This window comes from Odontomachus brunneus, unplaced genomic scaffold (assembly GCF_010583005.1).
Source record: "Odontomachus brunneus isolate Ranch 3 - 2012 unplaced genomic scaffold, Obru_v1 Obru_scaffold_122, whole genome shotgun sequence".
In the NCBI taxonomy this organism is placed as follows: Eukaryota; Metazoa; Arthropoda; class Insecta; order Hymenoptera; family Formicidae; genus Odontomachus; species Odontomachus brunneus.
In genome coordinates, this window is record NW_022639572.1 from 902,757 (window position 1) to 921,351 (window position 18,595).

At 36.4% G+C, this 18,595-nt stretch overlaps 2 protein-coding genes across 6 annotated transcripts in view; both read right to left on the bottom strand.

Annotated features, from left to right (window-relative positions):
• Nucleotides 1-2,989: 2,989 nt before the first annotated feature.
• Nucleotides 2,990-7,894, bottom strand: LOC116849644 (ubiquitin-conjugating enzyme E2 G1). Its single transcript, XM_032826991.1, has 4 exons — nucleotides 7,741-7,894; nucleotides 4,711-5,090; nucleotides 4,509-4,631; nucleotides 2,990-4,394 (listed from the first exon to the last, which is right to left on the bottom strand). The coding sequence occupies exons 1-3, from the start codon at nucleotides 7,784-7,786 to the stop codon at nucleotides 4,551-4,553; spliced, it is 507 nt and encodes a 168-aa protein (XP_032682882.1). The 5' UTR covers nucleotides 7,787-7,894; the 3' UTR covers nucleotides 2,990-4,394; nucleotides 4,509-4,550.
• A 6,419-nt stretch (nucleotides 7,895-14,313) lies between these two features.
• LOC116849647 (TWiK family of potassium channels protein 18-like) overlaps nucleotides 14,314-18,595 on the bottom strand; it is a 155,493-nt gene continuing 151,211 nt past the window's right edge. For all 5 annotated transcript variants that reach the window (XM_032827008.1, XM_032827007.1, XM_032827005.1 and 2 more), the window contains 2 exons: nucleotides 18,115-18,403; nucleotides 14,314-17,870 (listed from right to left, as the gene is read on the bottom strand). In XM_032827008.1, the coding sequence (XP_032682899.1) occupies nucleotides 17,590-17,870; nucleotides 18,115-18,403 (570 nt within the window). In that variant the 3' untranslated portion in view covers nucleotides 14,314-17,589. The remainder of the gene's footprint in view (nucleotides 17,871-18,114; nucleotides 18,404-18,595) is intronic.

Below are 18,595 nucleotides of genomic sequence, written 5' to 3' on the forward strand. Positions count from 1 at the left end.
AGGACGCTCGGAAGAGGAACACGCGAGCGTGCACCGAGGTGCATGTGCGCAGGCATACGATCAAAAAAAAAAAAGAAGATTAAACGAACCACGAAGAACACTGTGTCATCCAGTAGTGAAAATAATGTATTAAAAGAAAACAAGAAGGTTTACCTAAAGTAATAGTCTATTGATTTGTATTTCATTTCGAACTGTATTATAGCTTAAAGAGTATCCTGTACATTGCATAAACACACGAGCACTATTGTTTTAAATTGTACGTTTATGATTATTATACGAAGATAAAAAAAGAAATAAATAAGGTATACAAAGTATTGAAGATATATGAGAGATTTATTGACGATCTAGCTTAAGGGACTCTTTAATATCTCCTTCGCGCGAGGCGCGTTCTGCGAATAAATTATAATATCCATATCTTCCATGAGAGAATTTTGAAATTAGAGTGATTTATTGCTAGATATTAATGACAGTTATTACCGTCTCGGAGACATTGCTCATCCTCTTTTTTATTTCTTTTTTCTTCTTACTTTGAAACACTTTCTTGCCAAGTACTTTGCATTTCTCGGCTTGTTCATTAATTTTATATCTGCATGTTTCACGAGAGCCATGTAAACGTGTATACTTGGCGAACAGATATCGACGTTATATTGCTTTTCGTGAAAAAAACTGTTTTCGTGAAAAATAGAATATTTTTAAGAACTTTAATATATATGACACTTTAATTTACATGACAATTTAAGAAACAAACCATTGGATAACACATTGCTTTTCTTCCACAAACTACACGTTTCTAATTCTATATTAAAAACATGTAGTAAGTGCGTGCTTGTAAAGAGATATATATAACTACGTAAAGCACTTGATGTCTCAAACATCCCTAAGTACTATTATGCTGATCATCTTTGTTATTCTTGTTTCTTAGATGGTTCTTATATTCTTATTAGTTAAAAATTCGCGCAGTAGTTTTTAAAGATGCAATAATACAATTCAATCACAACATAAATGGAAGATTATCTTCATTGTATATACGTATATAATTATATTATCCATATCAATGTCTCCTTTCAAGAATTTCTAAATTAAAAAGCCTGTATTAAGTATTGTGCTGCTAATTATTGCAACAACCTATCTTTTCCCTTCTTCCGTATTAAAAGAGATGTTGCCTGCATACAATTTATAATTCACAATTCATCATCAGAAGTATATAGTATATATATTTTTAGTTATTAAAATATTCAATTAATTAATAGTCGATTAAATAAGATTAATTGAAATCTTCATATGATTTTTACGTATTCTAAGTAAAAATATTAAAATATAAAGAATAGAAGACAAAAAACTTATCTTATATTTCTCTTATACCTTTAATTTATTACATTTATTCTAATGTAAACGAAAAATAATTAAACAATGATATCCATTATTGCAGGCAAAATGAAATTAATTTTGAAATGTATTTATTCTAACTCTATCACTATTATTAATTTTACTTTGCAATTCTCTACTTCAGCGACATCTTGCAAATTTATAAACGAATCAATGATATTGTAACTGAAATTTATAGGTTTCATAGCTATCTGCAGTCGCAAATGTAAATTTTATATGTATATATGGTAAACTGTTTCAATCTATATGTTACCGAGATATAGGAAACATTTAATATATAAATATTATTGCATCTTTAATAAGAGAATAAAAAAAAATGCATTTTATAAGTTTGTATTGTATTGTTGTATTGAAATTATTACTGAATATATATACATATGTATACACAAATACAAATTTGTGTATTCCTGTGTCTAAATATTTTGTAAATAAATAAATCAACCGACGTTAATGCTATAAAAAGATCATCAATCTTAGGAAAAAAAAATCTTGTCATATAGAGAAAAACGTCCAGTAGTCGGTACTTTACCTGCTTTCGGTACTTTTGCGTGAATATTATCAAATATTAAGATGTTAAGGGATTTAAAAGAAAACGAATAAACAAATAAATAATAATTATTAAATAATTAATAAATAATTAATAAATCATCATACACCGTAATATTTGATAAAATCCGAACAAAAGTATCGAAAATTGCTGGTAAATGCTGTAAAAAAACTGACGAGTGCCGACTACTGGACTTACCAGAATTAAATGAGTCTTTCCATTTGAATATTTGTTTTCCTATATATGACAAATAGATTCGGTGGTCCCCGAAATGATTGAAGAATGATAACATTATCGATCATTTCTAGTCACTCGATATGTCTGTATATTTGTGTAGACATGTATAAGTTATATATATCTGCAAATTTTAGAACTTACAATTATTCCGATGTTGTGGAAGTATGCATATTTATGAATATATTTACGAGTTTACAAGTATATTATATGCATATTCTTTTGAACTACATTTTTTGTGGATATCACTTAAATTACCCACAGTTAACGATCTTAATCATTCCTTTACTTTTCTTACCTTGTCGATGTTTTGTCATCTGTAAATCGTGAAGTTTCCGGCTCGATGGAATTCGAGCTTACCTATAAAGGATAGTGTAAGGTTAGAACGTAACGTGACGGTTGCGTTTATCGTTACTCCGGATGCAACGAGCTTACAATCATATCGAGAGAATAGTTTATCGAAAAGAAACTTACATCGGATTGTTTCAATAGTTGACCTCAACAACTGGAATATTCCGTCTCGTTACTCTTAGATACGTATGAAGGATCCTCAGCTTTCTCCACGCGCGGTAAACCGTTTCAAATTAACGAAAGATATACGTGCGGCGGGAAACCGCTCTCCCTGTGCTGTAGTAGAAAGTAAAAACCAAGCGAGTAAACCGATAGCACGGGAAGTGCACGGATGATTCAAGTCCACTTCTCCAGAGAGCGCGTCGAGAAGAATGGTACAGAAATCCTTACATCATGGCTTATGGGATTTTATAATGATTTTATATTGAATTAGCGCCTTAAAAGGTGTAAGCGAGGGACACTTGAAACTCCTTACATTCATTGTTTTCATTATTTTTTTTTCTTAAAATATAAATATCGTATATAAGATATATATCGCAGGAAGTAGAGATAACATATTATTTACGAATTACATCGATAAAATATTACGACGGAGAAATTCTACACTCTTTTTCCACTTACCGCCTAAAAACTACAAGACACTTTGTTAATATTTTTACGTATTCAATAACCGTAGTTTCTAATCAAATGTGATAAAAATAAAAATTGATGCTTTTTGAGAATTTATACGCTTATCATCAGTGCATGCTCTGAGCAAAAGTATAATTTGGCTAAATAATGTACTGATAAAGTGGATAAAAAAGAGCAGGTATAACATAGACGCTCTTTCAATGTCTGAAAATTTAATTGACAGTATGAGATAACGTATAATAAGACGAAAGAATCAGTCAAATTTTAACATAAATTGTATGGTTGTTAGAATCACAATTTTAGTTAGAATCACAATAAGTAAAAGGAAATCGCCGCTACTCTGCATACGAGTGACACAATTCGGGAGTACGTCCACAGCACGTACACATTTGTTAAGTTATGAAGCACTAGCTATAATTGGTATATTAACAATATTATCGTTATTATCACTTGAATTAGAATTAATTATTTTGGCAACTCACGGTTCGATGAAAATTTAGTATATATTTTTTACATTACCACGCGCGCGTATAATCGACATTATTTTTACTGCAGTGTCACAATAATTCGTATGCAGTTCATCCTCTCTCATTGATAATTTCATACAATTGTAACATGTGTCCTGTCTTTCTTTGACTTCATAAAAAATTTATTTATACATATATATATTTACGAAAGTAAGAAAATACGAAACGACACTAAGAAATTATTATTTGAAAGATAAACGTAAACATATTTCTTTTTTTAAATTACAGGGTTCGGGCAAACGGGGCTTAGGGTCGCTTTTGAGCATAGGAGGGGCAGGGGGAGAGTTAAGTTTAGAATAACTATTAATATTAAGGTAGTAATCGTACAGATGATTTTTTGCATTATGTATACGTGTAAATTAATTTTCTTTAGCTGTTTATTATGTAAAAGGTGAACTGCGTGTGTATTTCTTTTATGTTCTCCGTCTCTCTTCGCGCTGGATCGTACGTCAGTGGCGGTGGTTTAATAAACATGAAAGAGCTGCGTGAGTTTTCTCTCGTGTTTACACATTCTGTCTGTCTCTCTCTCTCTCTCTCTCTCTCTCTCTCTCTCTCTCTCACACACATTCTTTCTCTCTCTCTCTCGCTCGCTCGCACTCTCTTTTTCTCTCTCTCTTTCTGCATAAGGATGGGTCAGGCTTATTCCGCTTTTAGTGGCACTGTTATCCGTTAGCTTTATGCTGAGCATCGGTTTCTTTCTTACAGTGCTTACGGCTTCCCTATATTAATATTATACACATCACAGAGATAAAAAAGAATATTGCTAATGTACTTTATGATCGTAAAGAGCATAATAAACATGTTTATGTATTTATTTCTTTGACGAAACTTACCAGAATTAAATAAGTCTTTCCATTTGAATATTTGTTCATCCCCTACAAACATTCCTCTTGGCTTTTTCTCACGCACCTCGCCACCTTTCGTTTAAATTCCGTATAACTCTCTCTCCACTCTTTCTGCAATAAAATAAATTACGATTGAGTTACCATTATAAATAGAGGCACAAGACACTTTTACATATCCATTAGTACTTACGGCGGCATCCACATTAGCAGGACTTTCATCGTTAGGATCTGCAAGCATGCTAATAACACTTATCAAGATAGTCTCGACTGTGTGAACTGGTAACCACCGTTCTGATGCCTTTTCGTACCCCCACTTGTCATCACCAGGTTCGTGCAATATTGATATACAAACATCTCCATTTCTGTCAATATTTGGATGCCATATCTCAGTTATAAATTTCATTTTTGGTGGCCTAAGTGGATATTCTTTTGGAAACTGTAAATGTGCTTTAAAAAAACCACCCTCATATAATGTATCCGGAGGTCCAATAATAAGCACTTCCCATCGATATATATCATTGTCGTCTATGAGGCCTGCTGAAAACCCTTCTACTGGGTTTTTATTTAATTCTGTAAACAAATTAAGAAAAATATATTACTTGCAAATTATATTATTAATATATCCTAAAAGCAACATGCTAAAAGCACTCATACTAACAACTGAAAAAGAACAGTTCTTTATAACAAATATAAAATACAATATTTACAAATAAAGTAAACATGTAGCTTAACATTGTTCTATATTGCACAATTCTCTCAAATATTTTATAAAAATATATAAGAAGTAGTTATATTTAATTAATATGACAACTGAAATTTTGCTTAATAAGTAACGTAAACGTTTTAAAATATCAGGTATATGCAGAAATGCTACCAATTTCCTTTAATGAAATTTAAATTTTATTTATAAAAAAAATTAAATATATGTTTAATCATGAAAATATTTCCTATTTCTTTTTACTCATGATCATAAATAAAATGTTATTTTGAACAGGCAGATTCCTTGGGACTAGAAATTTAAGGATTTTGAGATATTATCCATTGTACTTGTATATATATTTTCTAAAATATATTATATATTAATCTATATACTATCTATATACTAATATACTATATTGGTCAAAATAGATGAAAATTTAAAGAATTCTGGATACAGTAAATAAATTAGATATGCCAAAACATTTTTTAATCAATTATCATTTAATCTATTATTATTATGTCAATTCAACAGCAAGTGATTTAGAGTTTTGCTTACTTTATTGCTTACTTTATTTATAAATATTGTATTAACCAGCAGTTAATAACTGTCCATAATTGGACAGTTCTTTTTAAATCATCAAAACCAATTTTTTATCAGCATCTAGACTTACAAGCATTAAGACTATTTTTTCCAAGCTGGAAAGCTGAAAGAATGTAATATCTAATATGAATTTTTTGTAACTACAATATTTATTACCGTTCTCTGAAATTATGTGAATTTACTTCATAAACGTGTATATTTTGTTAAATCTATAACACACACACACACATTCTAAAATTATGTAGAAAAATAGACAATTTAATTTTGAAAATATTATAAATATATAAATTTTAATGGTAAAAATTTCTGTATACAGTTAATTAAGTCAGAGATAAGGCAAAAAAAGAAGAAAAGATGTTAAATGAAATAAAAAATGCAACTAAAAACAACAGTTATATTCAAGACAAAAGAATTTTTATTTCCGGTATTTTCAGACTGCATGCATCGCATTGTGAATCTTAGGACCCAAAACTACTTTTTATTGGTTAATTAGTAATGCGCACAATTTAGATACGATGTGTTTGACCTAAAAATATTTAAACTAAAAGCATAAGAAGCATCATTGGTATTCAATATAATCTAGAAAATCATCGCGGAGCATCTAGGTTATGTTCTCTACTACTGCAATGCATGAAAAAGAGCAGCATCATTGAAGCACACAGAACGGCTACGTGTGACACGTGCGTGTACACATGTACGTGCTGCCGTCAGCTACACACGTAAATCAGTGTACTAGCAGCTAACTCCAAGACGTGCGGCGTATAGGTTAGGTTTGCCCGTGCGAAATAGGTGCCATACGCCCGCACAAAATTCGCGCGGTGAGTCAGCGCGACGTGTGTAGTTCGCGTGAAGGAGACGAAGCGCGATATTACCGGCACGATGGCTTTCTCTCTTTCGTGATCGTGGTGCGACTTTGTTGCACGTCACACAAAGAGAAGCGAACTCCGAGAGGCATTTTTCGCGGAGTTGATCTCGAATGGAACAGGGGAGCATGGCCCGAAGGCGGCTGACCTTCGATGGTCGTTGCACGGCACGCTTTTGCTCGCTCTCTCTTTCTTTCTCTCTCCCATACACACGCACGCACGCACGCACACTCTCTCTTTCGTTCTCTCTCTCTCTCTCTCTCTCTCTCTTTCACTCATACTCTTTCTCTCTCTTTAACTCTCTCCCTCGCTCTCGCGTCTCGTCTGTGTGCGCTGTCTCCCGGTTTCTTTTTTTTTCTTTTTCGCTTCCTCGCTCGATACGTTTTTTTTTCTCGCTGCCGAGAAGAACCGTCGTGCGCGACGTCATGTGACGCGCGTACGCTATAAATAACAAGGCCTGCAATTATTTTCGGGCATGAGGCGAGGGCGGCCTTCATCCTCACGTCGACGTTGTCGCTGTCGTGCAAGAAACGTCTGCGTACGTCTACGCCACGAGGAACCGAACCGAACCGACTCGGCGGCGGCGGCGGCGGCGGCGGCGGCGGCGGCGACGACGACGATCGGTAATACAAAGCAGATCGTGCTCGAGGTCGCGACAAGTCACGGACGACAAGAGCGACGACGTTACGCCGTCGCTTTAGGCCGCTTTCGGCTGCTTTAGACCGCGAGGACTTAGGTTAACGTTATTCACGGCGCAGCACACACAGGTCTCCGCGGGAGAGCCGTATTGATTTTCACGCCCTGTATCGGTGCGCACGGCTACAACAAGCCGGCTAGGACGACGAATGGGATGATGAGCGAAGACACGAGCTCACAGCACGACAATTTCCGGCGAGAACGAGAGCGAGATCGACGTGAAGGCTGACGTCGAGTCTACGAGACACGGCGGCGACGAGTCCCTCGAGAGCGCTAGGCGCACGGCACCGATGCCTCACACAATTGCGATCCGCCTTTCGTTATAAACACACTTTACACTCATATCACGCTCACGTTGTACCTGCTAATTGTTTTCGTAGTAACAGCGCGGACTGTGGCTCTGACATTAATAAAAGTTCAGTTAAATAAGAGTAAGGTTGAAAACAATCACTTTTGCTTGCTTGGAAAGATGGCTAGGTACGTTGCGGAAGCGGTGAGTACGCATGCGCCACTGACTAAACATATGTTCTTCCGTTCGGAGCTCTGCGCCGGCTTGATACTCCACGCTACTCGCCGCGCTACGACGGTCTTTACTCGAAGCTCTAAGCGGAAAGGAGGAATGTCGAACCGTGGGTAATACGTCACGTACGTAGCTTGAATTAACGATAGATACCAGCGGGGCAAAAGTTACTGTGAGGCGGTAATTAAAAAGGCGCGCTTGGTTTCAGGTGTACTCGAACATTTCCAAGATGGTTCTACGAGTTCACACTGATGACGACCCATTCCCCGGCCTGTGGACGATTGACGCCGCCAATTTCAATGTTCAATACAATCCTGGTACGTGAGTAATCGCTTGCGAAAGAGCAAAATTTCGTCTGATATGTCTTATTAGTAATAAATATGCAGATTTAAAACATACGGGGAAAAAAGTTTATATATGAATCTTGTCCATACATGGTTATATATGATCATATATAATTATATATGTCGATTATATATATCGGGAAAAAAAGTTTATATATGAATCTTGTCCATATATGGTTATATATGATCATATATAATTATATATGTCGATTATATATATTGAAAAGAATACTATTGTGAAGATACAATTGAAGTAAATGCTTATGTTTATGGTAGCCCATGATGTCGACGTTTAATCGAATCAAATTATGTTTTCCTTTTTTAATTTGGCAATTTTCGTTTTATATAATTAGATATGATTATGTATAAGGTCATATATATGGACAAAATTCATATATAATTATATATAACCCAACAAACACAATGTTACATGTAACATACATGTTAGTTGTAATTTCCTACTCAACAATATAACTATTATATAACATGCATGTTATGTAACAGTTATGTTTTATTATTGTTGAGTAGGAAATTATAACTAACATGTACGTTACATGTAACATTGTATTTGCTGGGAATCTTTTTTTCCTGGGACAGCAAACCATTTTTCTCACTCACCAAATTACGCCAGCTTCACGCTTTAGACGTAATGTCGAGATTCGAAATCTGATTTAAAATTCTTAAGACGTGAATACGTCAGTTTCGAATTACTCAAACAACTTTAGTTTTCACGCCAAAGTTCACGCACTAAACATGCCAACCGATATTATCTTGTTATCATTTTCGTATCCTGAATGGTAATTTAATGTGCTGTATCTTTCAAATAAAATTGCAATATGCATGCGTCATCGTTACACGATATCTTTCACCGACCGTAACGTTTCTATTACTATTATCATTGTCCCTTTATTACTGTGCAGACGATATTAGTATTTATCGTGTTATTACACCTCATATCAACTTGCACAGAATCATAGCGATAAAAAATAGAGATCATTAATTCCAATTCCGTTGTATCATTAGGTCAATAGATCTAAAATGTGTGTGTTTCATAAATTCAGTATAACTTCACTACAAATTAAATACCAAATGAGATGTACTGCCATAGGAAATCACTTTTGTGTGCACCGAAATAAATTAATTTTTTTTATATTTTTAATAAACGCATTAAATAGAAATATTTTATGAAATTTAAAATTCAAGTTCAAAGTTCAATTGTGATCAGAGATACTCTCGTAGAGATTCATTTTTTCAATTTTTTTATTTTGTAAATTTTTAAATATATAAGTTTCTGTACAAAGCCAGCAAAAATTTTTTTAAATTTTTTGTTTTATTTTTGTTTTATGTAACATATTTTTGTAGTCAGAGTTCGCGTGTGGTATTATTCGCAATCTGCACACACGAGTGAATAAAACGTCGAATAAAGATTAACGATTAGACACACTTCGTTTCGTTGACGCATAGCGTTGCACAGCATAGAAATTGATCAAATAAGTTCCCATCAAGGTCAATATATCGCGACAAACACGTCGAAACGTATTGACAATTAATATTGCGAAGAAAAGTTATCCATATATTATTAATTTCTGCTCTGTTTTGTGTCGATTTTGCGTCGATTTTGTTAATAGATGTTTATGTACTGTAATGACATGGCATTTTTTATAAGATTTTTTTTATTATTTCCTATTGTAGGGTACACATTGTTTGACAAATGATTATACAGACGTACAATATCCAGTAAATCGTAGTTTACTTCATAGTTTACAATTTCGGCCAAAATTCTCATCACACCTCTCCCGACACACAAACACACACACACACACGCACTGTATTTTCACAACTATTTACAAAATATTAATAAGACCTTAATTTTGGTATGCAATATATGTGAATCCGAAATGGTATTTCGTCGTGCATCCGCCTACACGTATCTTTTTCTTACATTTTAATCTCTCATATCACACAGATATTTTTTGAAAGATCCACAGTTGATTCATTTGACTGCCCATAACATGAAAAAAATTGTACGTTACATCTACTATTCTTCAAGCCTCCTTGAAGCAAGAATTTTTAATTTCGTATCTGATGGTTGTGGATCTTACGGAAAACTGGTAATCGTCGAAGAAAAGTGTTCATAAGCAGTCCTTAGAAAACTTTAAGTATGATTAATCCGCGGACACAACAGGTCGCTATAAGCGTGTAGAAAACTTTGTTTTGATCGACGACGCGCGCAAAGTTTAGAGTATCAGACATTTATTAGAACTTTTTCTGCCCGCGCGAAGAATTATGTGAGATGATCCACGATCTGAGCGGGAATGATTACTCTGTCGTACTGCTTACAACTTAGCAAGCTTCTTATGTTTAGTCTCCTCTGGAATGCATGTAATAATTTAAAAATTTCAAAAGTATTCATTTATTTAAAATTCTCTCTTTCTAAATTCAACGTCATCACCAATCTTCTAAGAGAAAAAATAGTATCATTTTTATTACAATAGTTTTAGACAATTTCAATGGTGAGTTTTTCTTGCGACACGCTTTCATTTAAAAAATGAAAATATATCTTGTATGAAGTTTTGTTACGTATATTTCCCTAACAAAAACAACAACAGGAATAGATACGTCTGAATTTCTTACTTTGACATACAAAAATGGCATTTCTATTACAATCCATTGATAAAATAAGAATAAATGTTCTAATCAAATCTAACACACTTCCTCATATACATTGGCAATATTTAATCTTCTTTGCAAAATTAAAACGAGCAATATTAAGCAACATTATAATAATAGAAAATTGTTCGAGTTATACTGTTGTTGTTCAATAACAAGATCTAACGAGACTTCTCACGCACGCACGCACGCACGCACGCACGCACGCACGCACGCACGCACGCACGCACGCACGCACGCACGTACGCACACACATATACACACACACAGATTCACTGTGTATAATATCTAATACAATATCGTATTTACAACTGTGAGCCTCCTCTCAGTAAAAGCGATCGACAGGCGAGCCATGAATACAACTCTAGTAATTGGACTTGACGTTCTAACAGTAAATACTAATATAATGTTATCGCACAATCACATGTTAATGCTATGTACAAGTAATCTTTTATTAAAGTCGTCGGTACCGATATATTCGTTTTATGAATAATAGCCTCATTCGGTGATTTTTCTTCTAGTGGTGCTAATATCTTAGATACTCAGGTAAGATTCGGTTAGTAAAAAAGTTCAGGAAATACTCAAAAGACTCAAGTATCTAAGTAATACCCGAGTGTCCAGGTACCTGGATATTGACACCACTAAAGCAAATGATTCGAGTAAGATATTGACTTGAGTGTTATTTTATAAAAAAAAACAATGACACAACTAAAAAAATTACTATAAGAAAAGTTTACTTTCACTTATTCTATGATAGCAATTTTACATTAAATAATTGTGAATACATTTTAATAAAATATAATAAAAGTGCATTAGGAAAATTAATTGATAATACATATAATCATATTTACTTCATATTAAAACATTACGAAATACTTAGTACATGGCATAATTTCGCTTAAGATTTTCGATATGAAAGAGTTGTAGAGTAAATCTCATTGATTCGTTAATTGCGGAAGTTGAGTTAACGTTAAGGTATTGTTACAATTCAAGTATTTTTAAGTGAGATTTCTTTTTTTGGATATCTCTCTCTTTTCCGAGATCTCCTTTTTTATAATTTTTCTTCGACATTCGCTTTACAGATGACGACAATGATTCTCCATCCGGGTACCAAACATTTACTTATTTAATGTTTGCTCCAAATTAAAGTACATAAATAATTGTTCCATTCTTGTGAAACCGGTCAGTAAATAATTTCTCATCAAGAGTGGTACAATATGGATAATAAAAACAAAATTATATATGATAAAAACAAATAAATCGGAAGCGATCACATTAATCAAATATTGCCATTTCTGTGATAAGTGAGTTTACTTCAATTTGTCAGCAATTTTTCCAAGTTCTTCGGACTGATAATAGCAGGAATTAATGGTCCCAAGAAAGGCGAAATTAAAGAGACTCGGTCTCCTGAGGTTCCCGAAAATTTAACGATTCACACGAGTCAATTCGCGTGCAAAATGAATATGTAAGATAAGGGGAACAGAAGAAACCTCCAATCCCTATTAATTCCATTAAGTCGGCCGCTGGAAGGTCGGGCTGGCTTTGCTTTCTTCCTCTTTCCTTTTTTCTCCAAGGCCGAAACGCACCGATGAAGCTAAATCCCGTGGCGTTTGACTTTCATTGGATATTTCTTGTGTAAAATTGTCGCGCAAAAGTTTCGTGCCGACCGTCGAGAGCTTTGAACTCGGTTATATTTCCCTGGAGTACGACAGAGGAAACCGGAACGTAAGGACGAAAGATGAGGAGCTACGTAGGAAAGAAAATCCTGTGAAAAGAGAGAAGCCGACCTGGACTTTCGCCGCGCTGGGACCTCGTCCTGGGCTTACAGAAGGCTTATATATCGGCATAAAAAATCGCTATCCACAATCTGCTATGTTGCAGCGGTAATGATGCGATAACCTACGAACATAAGGATAATTCGTCTTATTGATAATACATTTCCGCCGTGCACTTACATACAAACAATAGAAATATTAACGACAAAGAAAATAAAGTTGGAAAATGAGGTGTGAAAGTCGTATATTTCCGCTCTTCTTTTTATGAGATACTATAATAGAAGTTTTACGAAAAAATGGAATCTTCTATAATGTAAAGACATACACAACTCAGGATAGAAGTACATGACATCAATATCAATTAAAATGAAATCAAATCAGTCAATTGAAATGAAAGACGTAGAGAACCGTGTATAATTCTATCTTTACCTCTATTACAAATCGATGATACGGTGTAACACACATATATGTGCTATATGTAGCTCAATATAGTCAAATTCACTTACGTATGTAACAAACTCAATATCCGTGGTGCAAAAGTCAATGTTAGTTCGTTTTACAAGTTTGCCGTGTAAATGAGTCTAGTATCCTGGAAGGAAACTGAAAGAATTAAAAGCGACTTGGAATAACACGTCTAAAGAGAAATCTCTCCGAAAAAGAATATTAACAAACGCGAATATTAACAAAAATTTAATCAAGATATTTTCTGCAAAATATTGGCCTCGCATTTCGCATTCTCTCTCTTCCGGGATATCTTATTTTCTGGTAAAAAAAAAATTCGGTGGCCAACTTTTAAGCACTTTCTTCGGCATTCGCAATCGTGACACGCTGGCGGTTATTGCGCGACTCCCCGCGTACCCGAGTATATGTATGGAAAGTTGTAAATAGATTCTCGCAACAAATCGCTGTAGCGCCAGCTTGGAGCGAGCGCTCGCCTCGACTCGAACTCGAGTGTGAGGAAGTTTGTACGGGCGGGTAGGTTGGATCGATGGCTGGATGGCCTGGTACGAGCACCAAAGTAAAGTTTGTCTTGGCTACCGGCCACGACCCTCCATCGAATCACCGACGGAGTGATAACGATAACTCTAGCAACTGCTCAAGCCAGTATCGATTGTCATTAGACACCGTACGAAATTCGCTCGCCTGTTAGTTGCACGGTTGGGCTTTATCGCTTTATCAACGGTTTGCTCGGCGCTTTTAATATCGTGACGACGTACACATGCGATCGCTTGTGAGTTAAGAGATGGCCAACAAGATCCCTTATACCATATGATATGTTACAAGAAACAGAAGAAGGGACATTCTTCAGATCGCTACGGGGATTATCTCGTTCCTCTGCGTCACGCGGGGCAGACTTTGCGCCAGTTGGACGCAACTCTCTCTCTCTCTCTCTCTCTCTCTCTCTCTCTCTCTCTCTCTCTCTCTCTCTCTCTCTCTCTCTCTCTCTCTCTCTCTCTCTCTCTCTCTCTCTCTCTCTCTCTCTCTCTCTCTCTCTCTCTCTCTCTCTCTCTCTCTCTCTCTCTCTCTCTCTCTCTCTCTCTCTCTCTCTCTCTCTCTCTCTCTCTCTCTCTCTCTCGCACATCAGCACAAAGGAAATTTGACCGGTATATATAAGAAAATACAAGTTAATTTAACATATAATTTATTCTAATTTTTATTTTCAATATATTGGGTTATATATAAATTATACCACTCATTCGCGTGAGAAGGGATATGTAAAGAATATTTTAACGTAGCAACATAAGTACGGCACACACGCTTATATAATATTAATCGCCACGCGCAAAGGTTGCCCCATACGCAGCGAAAATAATCGTTTATAGCTAATTCACAGCTATGCTTTGTTTACGCACTCTTCTTGTGGCCTATTCGAATATATTAATATGAAAGGGAACGGAGACAGACGTCCTAAACGCAACATTCTTAATGCCTATCCGTAAATACCTTAGTTATTGTTCTTGAGCACAGAATTTGATTTCATTCATTTGATTCTAACATCCGGCCACTGGCAGTATAACAAACAACGCGTTGCTCATCATCGTACATAACAGTATTACAAGACCTGCTACAGTTATCGCTGATCAAACGATCATTTCTTCACTTGCCGCGCGACTTAAAATTGCAACAAAATATTCCGTAATAGATTCTCTCTTTGTGTGCAAACAGTTATATTTAAACGATTACTCCATTTTAGATATTGCTCATCCATTTAGGCAACATGATCCTTGTTCAACGACAACCGGGCTGCTATTTGCGCAGATTTCTGTGTACGGCAGTGTGTGATTGAACTTACAGTTCGGTAGAATCTCGCGAGGACGTAAGAAAGATGACGGATCGTTCGATAAACATGTACGCGCGCGCGACTGGCCGTGTACGTGTACATCCGTTGATCCATCTTGAGCTAGACGCAAGGATCGACAGCTTAATTATATTACAGACAAGAACGCGTTTACTTTGCGAATACTTAAATATGGAAATATAAAAAACTCCTTACATGTCCCTATCTAAGTAGGCGTGTAGAAACATTAAGTCGGTCTCCGTCCGCAAGCCAGGACGTCCTCGAAATCTCATTGAATATTAAGCAGGTGAGCTATAACTCGAATCCGCGCGACAACATCTAGATTGATTTCGCCCGTGACATGCTTGCCAAGAAATCGATATCAAACACACAAGTCCGGCATTATCGGAAATTAATTTCGAAGAAGATTCCGTGCCTTTTTGCGCGTGATTCACTTCGCCGAACTACAATACTATCATTCAAGGATATGTTAATTCGCTGAAAGATCGCTGCTGGATATTGTTTTTATCATGTATGCGTGTGTGAGATTTCATTTACATTCCACATGTAAAAACGACATCTGCCCTGCGAAGAAATGAATCGTGCGCGTCGCTCATACTTGTACGCAGTGTCAGCTTGAAAACTTCACATTCAGCACTTTACAGGACTTAAAATGTTCAACTTTTAAGATCTTCTGTTTTTTTAAGGCATTACTTATATCGACGAAACATCAACTTTTCAGCCGATTCCAAAGCTTTCTTGGGAAGTAACGGCTGTACGTGACATGAATAAGGAAGATAGGGAAATAAAAGGGGAGTTCCAACATTTCCGTGCACGAAGAGCATACCGACCGCGAATGAAATGCACCATTGCCCCTTGGGAAATTATTTTATGCCGGTCATTTGCTCTATTCATTTTATCGACGACGTAAACGTAATTTCCTGTCGTTAATGCCGGTACGCGGCCGGGTCGTAATGAAGAACTACTCACGGTTTTAGTTTCTGCGATTTCACTCTTTTCGGTGTGATTCCCCCAATTAATCCGAATTACTTGAAACTACACGACGAAAGATGACGCATTCACGAGCAGTAACTTCAAACAGCACACCTGTACCCTGGTACGCTAAATATCTTTGATAATAATTTGACATGCATTTAACCAACATGAGGAGAACTTCGATGTTATTTGCATTAACCTTTCCGACACTTTGTTTTTGCGAAGGTGGTAGCTTCATATTCCACCAACATTCAGCAAACATTCATTAAGGACACTTCCAGATTAACCTGGCAACGTCTGGTAGAAGTTCAAGAATGTCCGACGACATTTAGGAAACACTTTACCTATCTTGGTGCCATCTTACTTAGAACTTACGTAATGCTATTACCGTATTTATCAAATATGACGGTTATGTGCTGAATATAGTACTTTTCAGTAAAGCTCTTATGCTCTTACGCGAACCGAAAGTATCAGCGCATATTACATTGTTCCGAGACGAATACGTTACTACAGTCAACGTAAGTTTCGCGGTGTGTGACATCTGAAATTGAATAACTTTCATCTTTTAATTTCACTTCGTTCTTAAGATTATATTAATTTAAAGAAACAAAGTTTTATTAACTTTTCAATTTTGATAGAAACAATAATAACTTTCAAATCAAAATCGACTTATATAGAATTGAACTTTTTTAAAAGTACAATTAGTCAGTATAATATGCAAGTGTGGCCTTATATCGTTTTATTATACGGGCGAAAATGAAGCTATCTTGCTGTAACGATTTCAAAGAGGATGTCCTACTTGCGTCCACGACTTAAGCACTTATTATTCTTGAACTTTTGGAATGTGTCCCAGATGACGTATTGTATACGTTTACCTATGCTCTTTGATTAATGAAGGTGTGTTAGTGACTCTATTATTAATCGTTGGATCTAGAAACATTGATATATTTTGCATAACACAAAAATCGCAATGATATAGTAATTTTTACATTCAGTTAAAAAAACTAATTTTATAAAGTGAACAATTTTAGCATAAAACATTAGATGATAATTCGAAGAAATTTAAAGCTTATGTTTGCAAAAATCTCTATAAAACTACATTTTTCTTTTTTCAATTTTTTTTAAATAGAGAAAGGATATAATTGCTTTCCAGTTTTCATTAAGATCATCACGTTGTCCATTGTAGGAATTGTAGATCCAACACTTTAATGATAGATTCAGCAAAACATCTTATCATCGTCGCGATCTGACAATATGGTTTAGCATATACAACGTGTTACATATACCTATTCATCTGGTTACGATCCGTAAAAATGCTGTTAGATAATCTCTAGTTGATTGAATCCGATCCGGCCTCTAGCCGAGGCACGCCGAGGCTTTACATTTCCGTATTTTCTTCAGCCTCCTCGTCCACTTTGGGCAACATATAAACGGCTGATATCGGCGGAACATGATCCTCGAGCTTCAGGATCGGCTTGCAGTCTCTAGTGACATCCACTTGATTGAAGGTGTCCTTCAGGATGTTGATCTCGTTCTCGTGCGCGAATATATTGGTGGGTGGTTCCGTGCCACATATATTGTTCTCATCGGTGCCGTTCCTGTGGCACAGATTGCCCGACGGAAATTGTCACGAGGTCAGCGCGAAGGGGTCCGTCGATAGCTCGTCCACGGACGAGCTTGCCTTCACCGGCTCCGGCTTGTCCGGCTGGTGACTCAGTCGATGGACGATCTCGTCGTGCAGGATGTTGAAGCACATCGCTGTCAGGGCCATTCCTGACATTATGTAGCAAGAGCAAAACCAAACCGTCACGTTTCTTGAGTCGGCGAGGTTGTGACGGGGATAAGAACCGGGCACCATGTCGCCGAAACCGATGGTGCTCAGACTCATGAAGCAGAAATAGCTCGCGTCTAGGTGTGAAAGAAGCGTCCCGTTAGCCTTCGTGATGTGACACAAGTTTATATTACAGGTTACATCACAGTGTTTGCGCCGGTCTCTCGGGAACATCAAGGAAACACAACTACAATGGTTTCTTTGAGGCACTTTGGAAAAATTGATCGTGAACGTTTGCACGAGAGAGCTACCGAAGTGCACGCCGAGAACCACTACAACACCAAGATTTCTGAACATTTTTCAACATGAAGAAGAACTCACCTACGAATGACCAACCGTCCAATTTGTGCAGAGTGAACGCTCCGGCGACGATGTAGCATAGCATCGCGCCAAGACAAATACTAATCGGGGCGAGTATCGTAACGTTGGGCCTGTCACCCGAGCCGAGGCTCGATACCTCGTCTTTCGGGCTGGCCTTAATTTCCACGGTGCTTGTAAACGTCGATGCATTCGCGCGGACGTAAAAGGGTTCCTGCAGTTGTAGCTGTTGCTGTTGCTGCTGCGCCAGCTCCTCCTGTTGCCGTTTCTTTCTCATTCGCCGCTCTTTTTCCTGCACGCATGAAAAACGTTCGAAAGAGCGCAGAGACTCGTTTTTCGCGCCAGCATTCGCGTAGCTACGCTCGCGATCATTTTACACGCGTATTCCAATTTCGTTCACTACGCCGCGACAATTTTGAGCAAATGCCGATCGTTTGCACTCTTGTATTGAGTGTCGGGAGCCTACGAAGACTGATCCAATTTT

Coding starts and splice junctions, on each gene's coding strand:
- LOC116849644 (XM_032826991.1), bottom strand. CDS start 7,786: ATGTCAGAGCCACAGTCCGCGCTGTTACTACGAAAACAATTAGCAG. Junction 5,091..7,740: donor ACTACGAAAACAATTAGCAG/GTACAACGTGAG, acceptor ATTTGTTTACAG/AATTAAATAAAAACCCAGTA. Junction 4,632..4,710: donor CTGCTAATGTGGATGCCGCC/GTAAGTACTAAT, acceptor ATTTTATTGCAG/AAAGAGTGGAGAGAGAGTTA.